The sequence below is a fragment of the Lissotriton helveticus genome, chromosome 3_2 (assembly GCF_964261635.1).
Source record: "Lissotriton helveticus chromosome 3_2, aLisHel1.1, whole genome shotgun sequence".
NCBI lineage: Eukaryota > Metazoa > Chordata > Amphibia > Caudata > Salamandridae > Lissotriton > Lissotriton helveticus.
The window spans coordinates 460,556,711-460,578,064 of NC_136062.1; the positions used below are offsets into that span (position 1 = coordinate 460,556,711).

Here is a 21,354-nt window from a genome sequence, read left to right on the forward strand (position 1 = left end):
GGCATGACCCCTGACCCTTTGTCCCTGCAGGACCTGGGGGCTCTCGGTGGAGGTCTGCAAGACGTGCAGCTGCACCCGCTTCTGGGTACCAGGAAGTATTTCTTGCTCTGGGGCTGGGAGGTGATTGACGTCTGACCCCCCCACGGACCCCCCACCCCGCTCCTCCGACTGCTGTTATAAGGCACCCCAAGACCCTTGAGAGGCAGGAGAAGGAGTGCGAGGGGCGAAGAGAAGAGAGACTCCGAAGAGGACATCATCCTGAGACTGTCGGCCATGGACGTCACCACAGCCGTCGCCATTGTGCTGTCTGTGCTGCACCTCACGCTGGGCAGACCCCTGGAGGTAAGGAGCCCCCCCTTGTATCTGACAGCTCACGCTGGGCCGACCCCTGGAGGTAAGGAGACCCCCCTTGTATCTGAGAGCTCACGCTGGGCCGACCCCTGGAGGTAAGGAGACCCCCCTTGTATCTGAGAGCTAACGCAGGGCAGACCCCTGGAGGTAAGGAGCCCCCCCCCCTGTATCTGACAGCTCACGCTGGGCAGACCCCTGGAGGTAAGGAGCCCCCCTTGTATCTGACAGCTCACGCTGGGCAGACCCCTGGAGGTAAGGAGCCCCCCCCTTGTATCTGACAGCTCACGCTGGGCAGACCCCTGGAGGTAAGGAGCCCCCCCCTTGTATCTGACAGCTCACGCTGGGCAGACCCCTGGAGGTAAGGACCCCCCCCCCTGTATCTGACAGCTCACGCTGGGCAGACCCCTGGAGGTAAGGAGACCCCCACTTGTATCTGACAGCTCACGCTGGGCAGACCCCTGGAGGTAAGGAGACCCCCACCCTTGTATCTGACAGCTCACGCTGGGCAGACCCCTGGAGGTAAGGAGACCCCCCTTGTATCTGACAGCTCACGCAGGGCAGACCCCTGGAGGTAAGGAGACCCCCCTTGTATCTGACAGCTCACGCAGGGCAGACCCCTGGAGGTAAGGAGACCCCCACCCTTGTATCTGACAGCTCACGCTGGGCAGACCCCTGGAGGTAAGGAGACCCCCCTTGTATCTGACAGCTCACGCAGGGCAGACCCCTGGAGGTAAGGAGCCCCCCCCTGTATCTGACAGCTCACGCTGGGCAGACCCCTGGAGGTAAGGAGCCCCCCCCTTGTATCTGACAGCTCACGCAGGGCAGACCCCTGGAGGTAAGGAGCCCCCCCCTGTATCTGACACCTCACGCTGGGCAGACCCCTGGAGGTAAGGAGCCCCCCCCTTGTATCTGACAGCTCACGCTGGGCAGACCCCTGGAGGTAAGGAGCCCCCCCTTGTATCTGACAGCTCACGCTGGGCAGACCCCTGGAGGTAAGGAGCCCCCCCCCCCTTGTATCTGACACCTCACGCTGGGCAGACCCCTGGAGGTAAGGAGCCCCCCCCCCTGTATCTGACAGCTCACGCTGGGCAGACCCCTGGAGGTAAGGAGACCCCCCTGTATCTGACACCTCACGCTGGGCAGACCCCTGGAGGTAAGGAGCCCCTCCCCCTTGTATCTGACTGCTTGTACCGATTGCTACCTTATGTATTTTGGTTGCTCACTATTGTCACCTTTGATTCATGTAACTTAACGTTTGCTTTTGTAATTTGTTCACTTGTAATTTTCTCCTCATGTATCAGTTCTGTTCCTATTGTGAAGCGCTCTGACACCTTCGGGTAAAGTCCGCGCTATCTAAAATCGCATAAATAAATAATACACATAAAAACACTTGATGAAGTGCAGAGGGCTGAAGCGTCGTGGGTGGTCTGTTAGAGACACCTGCCTCTGCATCACAACTGATGCGTGGCCTCCTGTCCCCCCCCCAGGGCTTGGGACCAGCGCTTGGTGAACTGATAGCTATATGATAAATCAAGGCGCTATGGATTGGTGCAGCCTGGAATTGCACCCCCTGGTGCTGGCAGTGGGGCTTCGGTGTTTTGATAACAGGCAGAGAGTTGCAAGTCCCTGTGCCTGGTCCCAGTTTTAAAGTGTTTTTGATAATAGGCAGAGAAAGAGTTCCTGATAAAAGGATGAGCGCTGGACGTGAAAAGGGGGTGCTCTAAGGGGAGGGACAGTGCGAGGCTCCAGCCTGCGGATGAATGGTTGTATGCTGGAGGGAGGGGGTGCCCGGGGCTGAACATGAGAGAGAGAGGGCTGCGCGGAGGGCACCTGGGAGTGGTAGTACATTTACCAAGTGACAGAGTGTTGTCATGCACACAGGCCCCCTGCGAAGGAAAGCCTGGCCTGGCCATGACTGGCGCACGCGCGTTGTAGCGCGGTCGGGCTGGGGCATCAGATACACCCGAGCACTAAAATAAAAGTGGCCCCGTTAGCGCAGCAGAGCCGAGTAACCAGCGGCCACGTTTGCACAGCGGGCTAGTGTTGAACTTGAAAGAGGCGCTGGTTTGCGGTGCTGTGTGCCTTGTGTTTCCTGCGGGCACTGTTTGTGGTAATATCAGACAAGCATTGGAAATGCAATAGGTCTCGCAGCATTAGAGTTAGTGCTTTTAGAATTGTTTATGGTTTTTTTTGTAAATGTTTAGCATTTTTGTTTCCTGTAGCCAATGCTAAAGAATTACAAATAAAAAAAGCCATAAATATTTATAAAAGCTGTAACTGAAATGGTCTGAGAGCTATTGCACTGTGTGAGGGTGAGGTGTTGAGGGTGAGTGAGGGTGAGCGTGAGGGTGGGTGAGGGTGAGTGTGAGTGAGGGTGAGTGAGGGGTTGAGGGTGAGTGAGGGTGAGGGGTTGAGGGTGAGTGAGGGTGGGTGAGGGGTTGAGGTGAGTAAGGGTGAGTGAGGGTGAGTGAGGGTGAGTGAGGGTGAGGGGTTGAGGGTGAGTGAGGGTGGGTGAGTGAGGGTGAGGGTGAGGGTGAGGGGTTGAGTGTGGGTGAGGGGTTGAGGGTGAGTGAGGGTGAGGGATTGAGGGTGAGGGGTTGAGGGTGAGTGAGGGTGAGGGTGAGTGAGGGTGAGGGGTTGAGAGTGAGTGAGGGTGAGGGTGAGTGAGGATGAGGTGTTGAGGGTGGGTGAGGGTGAGTGAGGGTGAGGGTGAGTGAGGGTGAGTGTGAGTGAGGGTGAGTGAGGGTGAGGGTGAGGGGTTGAGGGTGATTGAGGGTGAGGGGTTGAGGGTGAGGGTGAGTGAGGGTGAGGGTGAGTGAGGGTGAGGGGTTGAGGGTGAGTGAGGGTGAGGGGTTGAGGGTGGGTGAGGGTGAGTGAGGGTGAGGGTGAGGGGTTGAGGGTGAGTGAGGATGAGTGAGAGTGAGGGGTTGAGGGTGAGGGGTGAGGGTGAGTGAGGGTGAGGGTGAGTGAGGGGTTGAGGGTGAGGGTGAGTGAGGGTTTGAGGGTGAGGGGTTGAGGGTGAGTGAGGGTGAGGGGTTGAGGGTGAGTGAGGGTGAGGGCATTCACATGTACTGCGCGTGGGTGTCCTGAATGAATGATGGATGCAGGATGGGTGGATGAATGAATGATGGATGCAGGGTGGATGGATGGGTGGATGAATGAATGATGGATGCAGGATGGATGGATGGGTGCATGAATGAATGATGGGTGCATGAATGAATGATGGATGCAGGATGGGTGGATGGATGGGTGGATGGGTGGACACATGAATGGATGCAGGATGAATGATGGGTGGATGAATGGATGGGTGGATGCATGAATGAATGATGGATGCAGGATGGGTGGATGAATGAATGATGGATGCAGGATGGATGCAGGGTGGATGGATGGGTGGATGAATGAATGATGGATGCAGGATGGATGGATGGGTGGATGAATGAATGATGGATGCAGGATGGATGGATGGGTGCATGAATGAATGATGGGTGCATGAATGAATGATGGATGCAGGATGGGTGGATGGGTGGACACATGAATGGATGCAGGATGAATGATGGGTGGATGAATGGATGGGTGGATGCATGAATGAATGATGGATGCAGGATGGGTGGATGAATGAATGATGGATGCAGGATGGATGCAGGGTGGATGGATGGGTGCATGAATGAATGATGGATGCAGGATGGGTGGATGCATGAATGGATGCAGGAATGGATGCAGGAATGGATGGATGGATGGGTGGATGGATGGATGCATGAATGAATGATGGATGGATGGATGGATGGATGGGTGGATGAATGAATGATGGATGCAGGATGGATGGATGGATGGATGCATGAATGATGTATGGATGGATGCAAGGTGGTTCGGGCTCGCTGCTGTGCAATATGCAAATTAGTTTACGCCCCACCACTTTCAAATGTCACCAGCCGCCCCTGGAGAGGGAGTGTCATTGCTCCGCTACTATCATCATTCCTTTATGAGGCTGTAAGCCTCCAAATTTGTACGAGGGGTGCTCTGATTTGAATATTTATGCTACAGCAAATACAAACATAAAGATGTTCTATTTACGACAACTCAGCACATTTCTCTGGCCTGCCAGCCAACAGATCAAACACAGCCCACCGCCATTTGTACAGAATAAACAAAGTGTTTTTTTTTTTAAATGAAGAGAAACCGGTCTTGTAACCAGATGTGGGAGAGGGTGTGGGGGGGGGGCAGAGGGTGCTGTAACCCGCCCCATGTCAAAGCTGTGATTGCAAGTAACTGGGATGAGGAGAGGGCGTCTGTGGAGAGAGATGGTACAAAACATGAGCTACAGTGGATGAAGAGAAAGGACTGGAATAAAGACCGAGGGCAGTGAGAGAGGAGAGTGGACAGAGCATCTAAGGAGCGACTGTGTAGCACAGATGGAGGGTAGTTATCTTAGAAGAGGTTGTTCTAGGGTATGCAGGGCAGAAGAAAGGATAACAAGGCGCTACCAGATGGTTACAAAAGATAAGATTTAGAAAACAGTGTTTGAAGCAGCCGAAAAGGACTGGAGGGCATGTGTTGAAGCCGGCTGTTTATACTTGCGTTGGGGTGTGAGACGAGGAGGGAGGGGAAGGGGGGGGGGTGGCCTCGCCACCTCAGAGCACTGAGCCGGTAACACTTTGCTGCTGAGTTAGGAGCTAGCCCTCCACCAGAGCACTGCGGAGCTCAGAGTGCACTGGGGTAACGTTCACCTCTCAGCCTTAAGAGAAGAGCTGTATACCTTTGCTGCTGAGCACCCCGGGGTGGAGAACAGTTCAGAGCTAAATGCTGTGCACCAGCCCCTGACCACGGGCTGTGAACGGGCAGGCACTGGGTCCCGGTCCCAAAACAACTCAGCTCCGCAGAGCAATGCAGGCCGTGAAGTGCTTAGAAGTTAGCACTTAGCGCCAGGCTAAGTAACGGCTCCGCAGCAATGGCGGGTGGGGGGCTGCTTGTCACTTAGAACCAGGGGACAGAGCAGTACTGACTGACAGGCAGAGGGTGGCTCCAGTTTATACAGAGTCCTACACAGATGTGAAAGCCACTAAACTTAAATTAAATGAAAGTGTGCGCCATGCTCGCGCTATTTACATGAAAGCATCCTAAACCTCCAGGCAGAAGGTTTATACTGAGTCACACACAGATGTGAAAGTCGAACGTTTTTTTATTATTTATTATACAGTTAATGCCATACAAAGCTGACTCTGCTAATAAAAAGTCAAGGCAAAACCGTTATCATTGCTACATACCATTTCTTTATATAAATAGAGACAAGACGGAGGGAAGAGAGGGGAGGGGGGAGGAGAAATGCGACACGGCGGGAAGGGGCAGGCAGGATGACTCAGGGGAGGGGGCAGAGCGGGGCAGAGCGGCATGTGGGTGTGAAAAGCCGGGCCTTTGAAGTGAAGCTAAGCTTCACTTCAAAGGTGTCGGAGGAATGCGGGCGGCTGTGCACGCGCTTTTAAGCTCAATGCACATGCGCATTGAGCTTAAAAGTCACGGGCACTGCAAGGAATCGCCACGATTCCTTGCAAGTTAGATAAAGTGTGGATGAGCCCCTATAGTCTCGCTTGCTCGATGCGCATGCGCATCGACAGGCGAGACCTAAAAAACCCTCAGTAAACCCGCCCCAGGAGACCATAACAGCGGCCCACGCTGACCTGTCAGAGCAGTCGACGGGGGCGGCCCGGTCACCCCACGGGCCGGTCCGACCTCGAGCTCGGCCCGAGCCCGGTGTGTTTGTGGCCCTTGTGTCCGTGCATTATTAGGAGTCACGCGCGGCTCAGGGCTGCGTCGGGGAGAGCTCGATCCTTGACTGTTTTGTCGAATGACCCCTCTGGGCAGCAGGTTTGACAAATCCGACCTGTTTTGAACATTTATAGATGTGCTTAAAGAGCGCCGGGTTTCATATCACTTTATTGTAAAGTTAGCGTTCTGTAAAGTCGCGCAGTGCTTCGAAGCCCCACGTTCGCTGCTGAGACCGTGAAGCGCGTTTTGCCCCAGTGGAGCTCAGGCGGGGCATTGAAGCTGCCTGACTCGGTACTTGTAGGTAATATTGTGTTTATTGCTTATTTCACTGTTTCTTATCTGATACCAGAATGCCGGTAGGCGCTCAACATTTGATTCTGGAACTAGAAAGAGGAGTTGCAATTTGCTTCCAGAGGTCGAGACAGGTTTGCTGGATGAATTTTATGAAGGGCTCTGTCTTGACATGGTTTAGGTTTTCTCCAAAGGTTGTAGATTTTTTTTATTGTTGCCATTTAAACTTAATTAGATGGTGATAATTCCGTACGGAAGGTAAAGGATTGAGTGGTACCGTCTTCAAATTAGAAAAAATTTGATCAAATATGTGACCAGTTTGATGAGTTTGTTTAAACACCTGTTGAAAAAGGCCAAGAGAAGACATAGGGCCATATATTTCAAGATACCCATTTGCGATTCTCAAATAGCGATTTTTAAGAAATCGCTATTTGAGAATCGTAAATGGGTATGTATGTACAAAATTGCATTTTCTTTGCGATTTCTTAAAATTCCTTAATTGCGATTAGCAAATTGCGAATCGCAATTAAGGAATACTTTCCCATTCATTTCTATGGGCCAGGAGGCCCATAGGAATGAATGTGAAATTATTCTCAATTTGCGATTCGCAATTTGCTAATCGCAAATTGAGAATAATTTCAAGGGTGCAGGGGTGTCCAAAGGACACCCTGTTGCGCCCCTGAAATATGCATGGGTGCACATGTGGCAGTGGTTAGACTCATACCAAGCAGCCTCCCATCACCTTTTGTGTGTTTCATCCTCTTTCACCAAACCTCAGGTTCTGGAGCCAGGCTGAGGTGACCAGCGGATGGTTCTTCCTTTTATCTTATGGTGTTTGGCCCCTACATTTCTCTCTCTCAATAACCAGAAGAATTTGAAAACCAAAGTGTAAATATTTGGCAGCTTTCCAACCAGACACATGAGCTTAACCAAATGTTCGACTTCTGAAAACTGAGTGTCAGGATTATCAACTTTTACGCAACGCAGCAAGACGACGGGCTGTACTGCGTTGTGTGAAAGGGAGAACGTGTGAATGTGCCTTATTTACCAATATATGGTGCATGCCTGAGCTGGCGCACAATCTGCTGCATTGCACCATTGTAGGCACCCTTGCGCCACGTGCCAAAGGTACCTGCATTGTAAGCTGGATTGTTTTTGTGCAGGAAGGAGCACCTTCCTGTACAAAATCAATCCTGTGAGGCTGGTTTCCTCTTTCTAGGTATGACGCAAAATGCAGCACACTTAGAAAGAGGCAACAACAAAGAGAAACAAAGATATACCTCCTCATTGTGCCTACCGCTGGAAGGTGTTGCATTTAGAAGCATTCAAAGGTATTCCAATCTTGGTGAATTTTGGAATGCACCAAAAGCAGTGGTTAGATGCGTGGGATCACCCATGCTCCACCCATGGAACACCTTCCCTGGGCAGGATAATGCAAGGCAGTGATTTGCACTGCTTTGCAAGCAACCCAGGGCCAGGTAAGGTAAGGTGTCTTTTACTTCGCATGGTAAATCTGACCTTGGTATTGCGTTACCCTTGCAACACCATAAGTCATGCAAGTGCAATGCATTAGCATAATAATTCTGGCCCTGAGTTTATCAAATATTCTTATGAAAGAGAAGTAAGGCCCACAGACACAGCAAAGACAACTGTTATACATGGGGGGTTTGTCCTATTAGTGCTTGACACAAATGACATCCTCCAATTACGCAAACACACCTTCTCCCCCATCACTGACCGCATCCATTATTACTACCGGCATTTAGGCCGTTAAACTACATCTGCAATAGGGCCCTTATCTAATATCTGCCTTTCCAGTTATAACATTAATGTTGTATATCACATTGTTGAAATGAAATGAAATATGTTTTTTTAGAGCGCTTGTATGCCGTGGCATCTTGTATCTCCCTTGGTAAAGCACAGTGTTTGTTGAACAACATGAACATCATGATTGTGCCAGACTGATTCCGTGCACACCCTCAGGATATGTTGGCATTTGTCCCTGCTAGCCACAGTGCACAATCCATAACCCTAACCCTACAGGGCAACACATGTGTGTGCAACCTTAGATCATGAAAACCCTGATCCCTCAAAGAAATCATGGTAACAGATCTAGAACACTTTCTTTTGGATTCTCATGCATACCCAAAGAAGTGCACAAGAAATACGCAGCAAGGCTTTTCAATATTTATTCGAGTGTTGTGTTTCTTGCGTAAAATTTGTGTGCTGCAATAATTAGTAGAATGAAACAGATTAGCGTAATTAGCATCACAAGAACAGTGAATAGGATAAATATTTCCACCATTGTACTAAGACAGTAAATATTTGCAGGCATTTCAGTACTGTGTGTAGTTGTACTCCTATCTAGCACTCCCTGACGTAGGTTGCCTAAGGTGGGTGTTCTACCAAATCCCTGCCAAGGTGGACTAGCTCCCCATTACCCGTGGGTAAGTGTCATCAGGCTGTCCGTCTTGGTGTAGAGCTGGACATCCCTCGTTTTGGAGCACAGGAATCAGCTGAGCTGGAAGTCCGACATGGGGTAACCCTCCAGCATCAGCTGAGAACTCCTCTGCCTAAACAAGGAAGTGACTGCGTATGTATAACAACAAACCCCATGTGGCCTTGTTGCAACCCACGTCAAGAAGTAATTGTTTATTCTAGGTGAATAGCGCAGTCACCGTTCAGACAATAACATAAATAACATTTGTGCAGTGAAATTTATTCATGGTATCGTGGTGGTGTGCCTACGAAGTGGATATGTAACCAGTACAGATTCAGATAATGTTATCCTGCATGGTAGCGCATGCAAATGTATGCCAAAAGTCACAGTGTGAAAAAATGAGAGAAAACAACTTAAGAAATGTGAGCACGTACAATGGCATCATTTCTTACCGGGCCTAACCTAACCATGTGCCATTAGAGCCTACCTTTCTGGCTTTGCCAATACAGGCTAAATAAGTAGTAAATATATTCCCTGACACAGTCCAATGGAAGCACTTCCTGGAAGTTGGAATCATACCCCAGATAGCCAAAAGCATGAGGTGAGAAACATATCCTCCTCAGGGTAGATCTAACTTGCAGACATCTGCGCCTCCAACCAGTCTCAGTTACAAAAATGACTAAATAAATCCACCTGTTGAGGCGAAGGATGACTCAGCTCTTTGAAAGCAATATACCGTTACATCCACTGGACCTTCCTAGTTGTGGGGATATATAGGACTTGTAGGTTCACCAAAAAGCAGACGAACCCAGAGTCAAAAACTGAGTAGCAATTTACAATGGCTTTTTATTATGTACCGGGTATGTAGCAATAATTGTGCAAAAATGTATACATGGAAAAATCGGGATGAAAGACACCTATGTATTTCTGAAATTGGTACAAATTATAGAGTTTAGAAACAGTACATATTTGCACATTTTCAAAATTGTTAATACTCATACCTAGCATGAGAATTATTGGTCATTTTTCAAACTGACTTAATTTTTACACAATGTCTTGAATTTGGAAGGCAGAAATGCATCAAAACTCAACAGGTAATAACAGTTGCTTTACAAATCTGAATTACCCTAAGTCTCCCGATAAAAATTGTACCTCAATTGTGTGGGTAGGCATAGTGACCACTACCGGAAAGGGCTCAAAACCCACAGTGAACACACCACATTTTCACAATGAAAATTTACCCTTTTTTTGTGGAGTGTGTAGCTGTTGTTTTTGAACCCTAGCTATGCCGGCACCTAGGGAAACCTAGCAAACTCATACATTTTTGAAAACTAGACACCCAGGGGAATCCAGGATGGGGTGATTTGACTGCTTGCCACCATGTTCTGTTACCCAGAATCCATTGCAAACCTAAAGAAATGTCAAGAAAGCCACATTTTTCCCACATTTCTGTTGTGAAAAGTTTTGGAATCTGTTTTGGAATTTGGATCTACACATTTCTACCCACTCTGCGTTCCCCAAAGTCTTACGTGAAAAAACAGTACCTCGCCTGTGTGGGTTGGCTTAGTGCCCGCGACATGAAACAGCGCAAAACGCAATGTGGTCACACCTTATTCTCGCAGTGAAAAATTACCCTTTTTTGGCAAAGTGATTAGCTGTAATTTTTGTACCCTAGCTCTGCCGACACCTCGGGAAACCAAGCAAACCTATACATTTTTGAAAACTAGACACCCAGGGAAATCCATAATGGGGTGACTTGACTGCCTCCCACCAAGTTCTGTTACCCAGAATCCCTTGCAAACCCACAAAATTGTCCAAAAAAACACATTTTCCCCACATTTCTGCGGTGGAAAGTTCTGGAATCTGTGTGGATCCACAAATTTCCACCCACCCCACGTTCCCCAAAGTCTTCTGAGAAAAATGGTACCTCACTTGTGTGGGTCGGCCTAGTGCCTGCGACAGGAAACGGCACAAAATGCAACATGGTTGCAAATTTCGCAGTGAAAAAGACCCTATTTTTGCAAAGTGCCTAGCTGTAGTTTTTTAACTCTAGCTCTGCCGGCACCTAGGGAAACCTAGCAAACCTATACATTTCTGAAAACTAGACACCCAGGGAAATCCAGGATGGGGTGACTTGACTGCCTCCTACCGGGTTCTGTTACCCAGAAACCCTTGCCAACCTAAGAAAATGTCCAAAAGAAAACACATTTTCTCCACATTTCTGTGGTGTAAAGTTCTGAAATCTGCGTGTATCCACAAATTTCCTTCTACACCGCGTTCCCCAAAGCCTTTCAAGAAAAATGGTACCTCACTTGTGTGGGTCGGCCTAGTGCTTGCGACAGGAAACGGCGCAAAGCTCAACGTAGTCGCACCTCAATTATGCAGTGAAAAAAGACCCTTTTTTTCCAAAGTGCCTAGCTGTAGTTTTTGAACCCTAGCTCTGCTGGCACCTAGGGAAACCTAGCCAAACTATACATTTTTGAAAACTAGACACTCATGGGAAAAAACACATTTTCTCCACATTTCTGTGGTGGAAAGTGCTGGAACCTCCGTGTATCCATAAATTTCCTTCCACCCTGCGTTCCCCAAAGTCTTCAGAGAAAAAATGGTGCCCCACTTGTGTGGGTCAGCCTAGTGCCTGGGACAGGAACGGCGCAAAACGCAACGTGGTCACTCCTGAATTTCACAGTGCTAAATGACCCTTTTTTGGCAAAGTGTCTAGCTGTAGTTTTTGAACGCTAGCTCTGCCGGCACCTAGGGAAATCTTGCAAACCTATACACTTATGAAAAGTAGACACCCAGGGGAATCCAGTATGGGGTGACTTGACTGCCTCCCACCAAGTTCTGTTACCCAGAATCCCTTGCAAACCCACAAAATTGTCCATAAAAATACATTTTCCCCACATTTCTGCGGTGGAAAGTTCTGGAATCTGTGTGGATCCACAAATTTCCACCCACCCCACGTTTCCCAAAGTCTTCTGAGAAAAGTGGTACCTCACTTGTGTGGGTCGGCCTAGTGCCTGCGACAGGAAACGGCGCAAAATGCAACATGGTTGCACCTCAAATTTCGCAGTGAAAAAAGACCCTATTTTTGCAAAGTGCCTAGCTGTAGTTTTTTAACCCTAGCTCTGCCGGCACCTAGGGAAACCTAGCAAACCTATACATTTCTGAAAACTAGACACCCAGGGGAATCCAGGATGGGGTGACTTGACTGCCTCCTACCAGGTTCTGTTACCCAGAAACCCTTGCAAACCTAAGAAAATGTCCAAAAGAAAACACATTTTCTCCACATTTCTGTGGTGTAAAGTTCTGAAATCTGCGTGTATCCACAAATTTCCTTCTACACCGCGTTCCCCAAAGTCTTTCAAGAAAAATGGTACCTCACTTGTGTGGGTCGGCCTAGTGCTTGCGACAGGAAACGGCGCAAATCTTAACGTAGTCGCACCTCAATTATGCAGTGAAAAAAGACCCTTTTTTTCCAAAGTGCCTAGCTGTAGTTTTTGAACCCTAGCTCTGCTGGCACCTAGGGAAACCTAGCCAAACTATACATTTTTGAAAACTAGACACTCATGGGAATCCTGGATGGAGTGACTTGACTGCCTCCCACCAGGCTCTGTTACCCAGAAACCCTTGCAAACCTAACAAATTGTAAAAAAAAACACATTTTCTCCACATTTCTGTGGTGGAAAGTGCTGGAACCTCCGTGTATCCACAAATTTCCTTCCACCCTGCGTTCCCCAAAGTCTTCAGAGAAAAAATGGTGCCCCACTTGTGTGGGTCAGCCTAGTGCCTGGGACAGGAACGGCGCAAAACGCAACGTGGTCACTCCTGAATTTCACAGTGCTAAATGACCCTTTTTTGGCAAAGTGTCTAGCTGTAGTTTTTGAACGCTAGCTCTGCCGGCACCTAGGGAAATCTTGCAAACCTATACACTTATGAAAAGTAAACACCCAGGGGAATCCAGTATGGGGTGACTTGATTGTCTCCCACCAGGTTCTGTTACTCAGAATCCCTTGCTAACCTAAACAATTGACAAAAAAAACACATGTTCCCCACATTTCTGTGGTGGAAAGTTCTGAAATCTGCATATATCCACAAATTTCCTTCCACCCTGCGTTCCCCAAAGTCTTCCGAGAAAAATGGTACCTCACTTGTGTGGGTCGGCCTAGTGCCTGCAACAGGAAACGGCGCAAAACTCAACGTGGTCACACCTCAATTTCGCAGTGAAAAATGACCCTTTTTTGGCAAAGTGCCCAGCTGTAGTTTTTGAACCCTAGCTCTGCCTAGGGAAACCTAGCAAACCTATATATTTTTGAAAACTAGACACCCAGAGAAATCCAGGATGGGGTGATTTGATTGTCTTCCACCAGGTTCTGTTACCCAAAAACCCTTGTAAACCTAAAAAATTTACAAAAAAACCCATATTTTCACCACATTTCTGTGGTGGACATATCTAGAATCTGCGTGGATCCACAAATTTCCTCCCACCCCGCGTTCCCCAAAGTATTCTGAGAAAAATAGTACCTCATTTGTGTGGGTCGACCTAGTGCCTGCGACAGGAAACTGTGCAAAATGCAACGTGGTCATACCTCAATTTGACAGTGAAAAATTGACCCTTTTCTGGCAAAGTGCCTAGTTGTAGTTTGTGAACCTTAGTTCCGCCGGCACCTAGGGAAACCTACCAAACCCACACATTTCTGGAAAGTAGACACCCGTGTGCTTCCAAGGAGGTATGGCTTGCGTGGATCTCCCAATGTTTCCTCACCCAAAATCCCTTGCAAACCTTAATTTTAGCTGAAGAAATCAATTTTTTCACACATTGTTGTGTGAGAAAGTGTGGCATCATTGGGCTCACACAAATTTCCTACCACCCTGCATTCCCTCAGGTCTCCCGATAACAATGGTGCCTCACTTGTGTGGGAGGCGCAAGTACCCGCGACAGGCAAGGGCCCAAAACATAGTAAGGCAACATCAAAATTGCCTAGCTCAAAATCACCTGCTTTTGCACGGGGGTGACCTGGGTTTTTGGCCCCGTGCTCGCCGGCCATCTAGGGAAACCTACCAAGCCCACACATTTCTAAAAAGTGGACACCCGAGGGCTTCTAAGGAGGTATGGTTTGCGTGGATCCCCCAACGTCCCCTTACCCAGATTCCCTTGCAAACCTCAATTTTAGCCGGAAAAAATCAGTTTTTTCATTAATTTTTGTGTGGGAAAGTGTGGCATCACCGGGCTCACACAAATTTCCTACCACCCAGTGTTTCCCCAGGTCTCCCGTTAAAATGGTGCCTCACTTGTGTGGGAGGCCCAAGTACCCGTGACAGGCAAGGGCCCAAAATATTTTGAGGCAACATCGACATTGCCTATCATAAAATGTTTTGGGCCCTTGCCTCCGGCACTCTGCAATCATTGAAAACGGCATCTTGCACAGTGCGAACATGCTACTACGCAGTTCGCTTAGTGCTATGCGAAGCTCCCGTAGTGCTACTTTGCGCTACTTCGCAAACTATGCACAGCCCTACCAAAAATCCAGGTGACCCCCTTTGCAAAAGCAGGTGGTTTTGAGATAGGCAATTTAGCTGTCGCCTCACTACGTTTTGGGCCCTTGCCTGTCGCGGGTACTTGCGCCTCCCACACAAGTGAGGCACCATTTTTATCGGGAGACCTGGGGAAATGCTGGGTGGTAGGAAATTTGTGTTAGCCCGGTGATGCCACACTTTCCCACACAAAAATGTGTGAAAAAACTGATTTTTTCAGCTAAAATTGAGGTTGGCAAGGCATTCTGAGTAAGGGAACGTTGGGGGATCCACTCAAGCCATACCTCTTTGGAAGCCCCAATATGCCCCCAAGGGGGGGGGCAGAAACACTGTGGCTATTTTTCTTGGGGAGTCAGCCCAAAATGGGCATGCCAATACCATACCCTAATAAAAATGTGCCCAAACAAATCCCTGGTGTCTAGTGGGCTTTTTGCCCCCCCGGGGGGGGGACATTGGGGGCTACTGCCCCATCTACCCCCAGGGGGGACAGGAAGGCTGTCATTTTTGTGGAGGAGGAGGTGGGGGCCTGAGCATGCCTGTTTTGGGAAGCCCATCCAAATTCAAATTTGCTCCCAAAAAATCCTTGGCGTCTAGTGGGCTTTTTGCCCGCCCCGGTGGGGCAGATTGGGGGGTAATGCCTCCATCTGCCCCCAGGGGGGTCAGAAAGTCCACTAGAAGCCAGGGAGTTTTTTGGGCAAATTTTATTTAGGGTGGGGTCTGCCCCATACAGGCATGCCAATGCCCCCACCCTAATAAAATTTGGCCAAAAAAATCCCTGGTGTCTAGTGGGCTTTTTGCCCCACCGGGGGGGGGGGCAAATTGGGGGCTACTGCCCCATATGCCCCCCAGGGGGGGCAGGAAGGCTGTAATTGTTATAGGGGAGGGGGTGGAGTCATGGGCATGCCCGTTTTGGGCAGCCCATCCAAATTCAAATTTGCCCCAAAAAAATCCCTGGCGTCTAGTGGGCTTTTTGCCCCCCGGCGGGTCAGATTGGGGTGGTAATGCCCCCATCTGCCCCCTAGGAGAGACAGAAAGTCCACTAGACGCCAGGGAGTTTTTTGGGCATATTTTAATTAGGGTGGGGGCTGCCCAAAACGGGCATGCCAATGCCCCCATCCTAATAAAAATGTGCCAAAATAAATCCCTGGTGTCTAGTGGGCTTTTTGCCCCCCCGGGGGGGCAGATTGGGGGCTACTGCCCCATATGTCCCCTAGGGGGGGCAGGAAGGCTGTAATTGTTGCAGGGGATCAGGTGGGGGCATGGGTATGCCTGTTTTGGGCAGCCCCACCCTAATTAAAATTTGCCCCAAAAACTCCCTGGCATCTAGTGGGCTTTTTGCCTCCCCTTGTGGGGCAGATTGGGGGCTAATACCCCCATCTGCCCCTCAAGGGGGGCAGAAAGTCCACAAGACGCCAGGGAGTTTTTTGGTCAAATTTTAATTAGGGTGGGGGCTGCCCAAAATGGGCATGATAAATCCCCCACCCTAATTAAAATGTGCCAAAAAAATCCCTGGCCTCTACTGGGCTATTTGCCCCCACGGGGGGCAGATTGAGTGCTAATGCCCCCATCTGCCCTCCAAGGGGGTAGAAAGGCTGTAATTTTTGGGGGGGATTGGTGGGGGCATTGGCATGCCCCTTTTGGGCAGCCCCCACCCTAATTCAGATTTGCCCCAAAATATCCCTGGCGTCTAGTGGGCTTTTTGCCCCTCCGGGGTGCAGATTGAGGGCTTCTGCCTCCATCTGCCCCCCAGGGCGGGGGGGGGGGGGGCAGAAAGGCTGTAATAGTGGCGGTGGTGGAGGCATTGGCGTGCCTGTTTCGGGCATTCCCCACCCTAAAAAAAATTGCAACCTAAAAAAAATCCCTGGCGTCAAGTGGGCTTTCTGCCCCCCCCGGGGGGGGAGGGGAAGGCAGATTGGGGGCACTTGCCCCCATCTGCCCTGCAACACATGTCTCAGGCCTAGCACTGCAGAGCCTGTATCTACAGTGTTGCTGTCACTTTGACCCAGCATTTAAAACCCTTTGCCAAGCCTTAAACTTCCCTTTTACTACACATAAGTCACGCTACGGTAGGCCCTAGTTAGCCCATTGGCAGGGTGCTGTGTAAGTAAAAGGCAGGGCATGTACTATTAGGTTTGCATGTCGTTGAAGTGAAAAACACTTTATATTATTTTTTTACTACTGTGAGGCCTACTCCGCTCATAAGTTAACCGTAGGAATTCCTTAATACACTTTTAAGCTGTTATTCCTCATTACAAATGAGTTGCTATTTTTTATATCTTTGGAATAGTAATGACAAATCCTCTTTACTGGTAAAGTTGCATTTGACAGTATTAATTAAGAAAAGCCACTTTTAGAAAGTGGACATTTCTCTGCTCTTACAGCTCTGAGTGACTGCAACCTGTTTCCAATCCACATCTGGGGTGGGTGACAGTTACACTTTGTGCATTCCCTCTAGACAGCCACAAACGTAGGAAGGTTACGTGTGTCTGAGTACTCATGTGTATTCTGGTGGCTCTTTCTTGCTTTTCTGGGTCTGTATCTGAACCATGTCAGAAAACTGCAGTGGTGCATCAAGGACTGACACTCTGCTGGACTGCTGATCTGGAAGACCTAATTTTCTGTTGTGCTGCCCTGCTGCTCTCTCAACCTGCTGAACGAGAGCAGGAATCTACAACTGAAATGATCCCCTAGTGCTTGTTGACCTGCCTCCTGTTGCTTGAGACTCAGGACTATCAAAGTCTGTAACCCTGCTCCTGTGCCTGGTACACTGGAAAAGGGCCCGTATACTTGCACTAGATAAATCGAGGTATCTCCAGTCTGCGTGTAGCAGAACTGGCGCATCGACCCTTTTGCAGGACTAGAATCGAAGCATCGCTCTCAAAACCAATGCATCGCCTCCAGAGCCCGATGCATCGGAACTGTGCATCACCGCTGCAGCGGTGTGGAGAGATTAAAGGATCCCCTTGACTGCGTGGAGAAACCTGGCACATTTCACTTCGGAACTAATGCATCTCGGCTTGCACTTCGTCTATGGAACCAACTCATCGCCACCTCAGCTTTGAGAAAATAGACACATCACCTTGACGGTGAGCTCGACATCGACGCATCGCTCATCTGCACTCTACGTCACGCTGTTGCAACCAGGATCAAGGTATTCTATTCGCTGGACCTGCATGCCTCCTGTCCCCGGCCTGCGCTCCATCACAGTTGGCCTTAGCTGTTGACTTTGCCCTGGTCCAGCAAGACCAGATAAACCGATTGGCGCTTATTGCTTCTAAGCGCTAGAAACACTTTTATTCTTTAAAAAGTGATATCTCCGCTTCTACTAATTGGATCTTTGTTGCTTAGCTATTGATTTATTTATAAAATTATTGTCTATTTTTGTTTACCAGTGGGGAGTCTTTTTATGGTGTTTTAATTGTGTTACTGTGTGCGTTTGTGTGTGTGTGTGTGTGCTGCACAGATACTCTACACATTGCCTCTTTAGATCAGCATGACTGCTCTGTGCCAAGCTACGAATGGGTGAACACAGGTTATATTTTAGTGTTATCTGACCTACCCTGACTATATACACATACATACATACTGAACCTAAGGTTTTTTCAGTGAATTTGTAAGGTTTTTAAAAAGTACATTTCTAACTATAACATCCCTTAAACCTATGTTTTTTTCAATGAATTTCTAAGGTTTTGAAATGAAAATCTCCAATTATAACCTCCTTGAAACCTATGGTTTTTTCAGTGAATTTCAAAGGTTTTTTAAATGCTCATTTCTAAGTATAATGTCAGAAAAATAAGTTTTCTTAGTTATAATATAAATATACATTTTTTATTTTTTTTTATAAGCGAGTGAATTTGCGTACTGATCATGTACCTGTCTCGGTGGGTGCGTGAATCCAAGCCGCCATATTGGTTAAGTCGTGTAGGATGCGTGATCATTAAGCAACGCATGCGCCCCGCGTAAAGTACGTACGTAGTTCTGGAGGTTGTGCCGCGTGCACGAATCCATCACAAAACTTTTAAGTTTTAAAAGTATATATGTATATATATATATATTCACTGAAAAAACCATAGGTTTCAGGCCTTATATAGTTAGGAATCAGCATTTAAAAAACCTTTGAAATTCACTGAAAAAACCATAGGTTTCAGGCCTTATATAGTTAGGAATTAGCATTTAAAAAAACCTTTGAAATTCACTGAAAAAACCATAGGTTTCAGGAGTTGTATAGTTAGGAATTCGTTTTTAAAAAACCTTTGAAATTCACTCAAAAAACTATACGTTTTAGTGGTGTTATAGTTAGCTGGACATTTTACTCATACAAAACCAATGAAATTGCTCCTATATAGTTAGTTGTACTAACTATATTTCGCGCACCCGCAATCCACTGCTGATGATGTCACATATTAGATCATTCATGACATGGTCAGTGACATCACTGATGACATCTCAAATGACATCACTGATGACATCACTGATGACGTCATCCAGTGAATGTGGTTTGCTTCGTTATTTAAATATGCATTATATATATTGCAATTTACATTGAAGAATGAGTGGATATATATAAATAAATATTTGGATGGAGGATTTAGTAGCAGTGTAATTGACTGTTTACTTGACCAATTTATAATGTCTCACTAAATATAGTGGATAGTGACTAAACTGTGTGAATATCTGTATCACTTTGTCAGTTGTTGTGTAAACTGATTCTACAGTTGGTTACTAGCTATGTGAAAGTCTATATTAGTTATTGGTTAGTTAACTGAGTATTTGTATGGGAGTGTGAAAGTGTGTGTGGTTCGGTGGGGGGTGTGTGACTGTCCAAAAATGTGTGAATAGTTGATTCAGTAGATATATGAAGTTAAAACTACATGTTCTAACAGTTTGGGTGAGGGAATCTCTTTATGGGTGTGGTGATGAGCAAATATATTTCTCAAAGGTACAGGTCCAACAAACTAGAAAAATAAAAGGCAGTGTATGTGTCAGTTGTTGTATATAAATAAGTATACATAAGACACAATGATTGTGTGAGTGGCTGTATGGATAACTGTATACTTGTAATAATGATTTTATAATTCACTAAGTATGACTTACTATCTAAATGAATAGAAGAAGTGGTGTTTGTATAAGTGTTTTGCTAAGTAAATATGTAAGTATGATCCATTGTTTGCATAAGTGAGTAGGATGACTTCATATGTGAATAGGATGCGTGCTGTTGTTTAATGTCGATATAGATGTATAAGTATTTTTGATAGTGTTCTATTGTTCATTGACAGCATGTATGAGTGAATCCATAGGTAAGTGATTAGATGTGTGTATACATCTATGAATCACTGAGTGGATTTTTAGATACTTGTATTGCTGTGACAATGGATTTAAATATGATACTCTGTATTTTACAAACAGTGATGAAAAATTGTAATAGTGTATGAAAAGGTGTATGTGATTGTCACGTGGATGATGTCATCAGTGATGTCATCAGTGATGTCATTTGAGATGTCATCAGTGATGTCACTGACCATGTCATGAATGATCTAATATGTGACATCATCAGCAGTGGAATGCGGGTGCGCGAAATATAGTTAGTACAACTAACTATATAGGAGCAATTTCATTGGTTTTGTATGAGTAAAATGTCCAGCTAACTATAACACCACTAAAACTTATAGTTTTTTGAGTGAATTTCAAAGGTTTTTTAAAAACTAATTCCTAACTATACAACTCCTGAAACCTATGGTTTTTTCAGTGAATTTCAAAGGTTTTTTTAAATGCTAATTCCTAAATATAAGGCCTGAAACTTATGGTTTTTTCAGTGAATTTCAAAGGTTTTTTAAATGCTGATTCCTAACTATATAAGGCCTGAAACCTATGGTTTTTTCAGTGAATTTCAAAGGTTTTTTAAATGCTAATTCCTAACTATATAAGGCCTGAAACCTATGGTTTTTTCAGTGAATTTCAAAGGTTTTTTAAATGCTAATTCATAACTATATAAGGCCTGAAACCTATGGTTTTTTCAGTGTTTAAAAAAAAAAATTTGATTGGTTAACTGGCTTATTAAGTGTATCTTAGTGAATACATATATTAGCGAGTAATGTTTAAATATTTAAATATATGCATGAGTGATGTAATATGTGACGTCATCAGCAGTGCTTTGCAGACGTGCAAGTTATAGTGAGTCCAACTAACTATAACGTGGGAATTTCAGTGGTTTTATGCGAGTAAAATTTCCAACTAACTATAACTGGTGTGAAACCTATGGTTGTTTCAGTGAATATATATATATATATAATTTCTATGGCAAAATGAAACCCCTCATTTTGTTCCTTTTCAAATTAAATGTATTAAGTGTTACCACTTTATTCCAATCAAGATGACTTCAGGTGTGCCATACTTTTGTCATAAGTAAGACTGTTAGCGTTCTAGTTGTTCTTTAGAACACTCTGGGACATTCTGTCATTGGGCTATAGTTGGGCTACATCTGGCTGATATTTGGGCTACATTTGGGCTCTTTTGTCTCTGGTGGCCATCTTGGGAGACTGCATATCAGAATTTTTTTAATGAAATATAAGAGGATTTGAGAAGTCACTCAAAATGTGCCCTCATTTTTCTTTCTTCAGCACTAATCATAATTTCTATGGCAAAATGAACCCCCTCATTTTGTTCCTTTGCAAATTAAATGTTTTAAGTGTTAACACTTTATTCCAATCAAGATGACTTCAGGTGTGCCATACTTTTGTCATAAGTAAGACTGTTAGCGCTCTAGTTGTTCTTTAGAACACTCTGGGACATTCTGTTATTGGGCTATAGTTGGGCTACATCTGGCTGATATTTGGGCTACATTTGTTTTTTTTTGTCTCTGGTGGCCATCTTTGGGCTACATTGGGCTACATCGGGCTACATTGGGCTACATTTGGGCTCTAACATATATATAGCCCAATATATATTTTTTCAAAGTTAATTTTCGTAAAAACCACTGG

The 21,354-nt window shown here is 46.6% G+C and overlaps 1 protein-coding gene across 1 annotated transcript in view; it reads left to right on the forward strand.

Moving 5' to 3' along the window:
* Positions 1-232: 232 nt before the first annotated feature.
* The window catches only part of LOC144826358 (astacin-like metalloendopeptidase), a 195,333-nt gene continuing 174,211 nt past the window's right edge, over positions 233-21,354 (forward strand). The window contains exon 1 of the mRNA XM_078684686.1: positions 233-342. Within this exon, the coding sequence (XP_078540812.1) occupies positions 274-342 (69 nt within the window). The 5' untranslated portion in view covers positions 233-273. The remainder of the gene's footprint in view (positions 343-21,354) is intronic.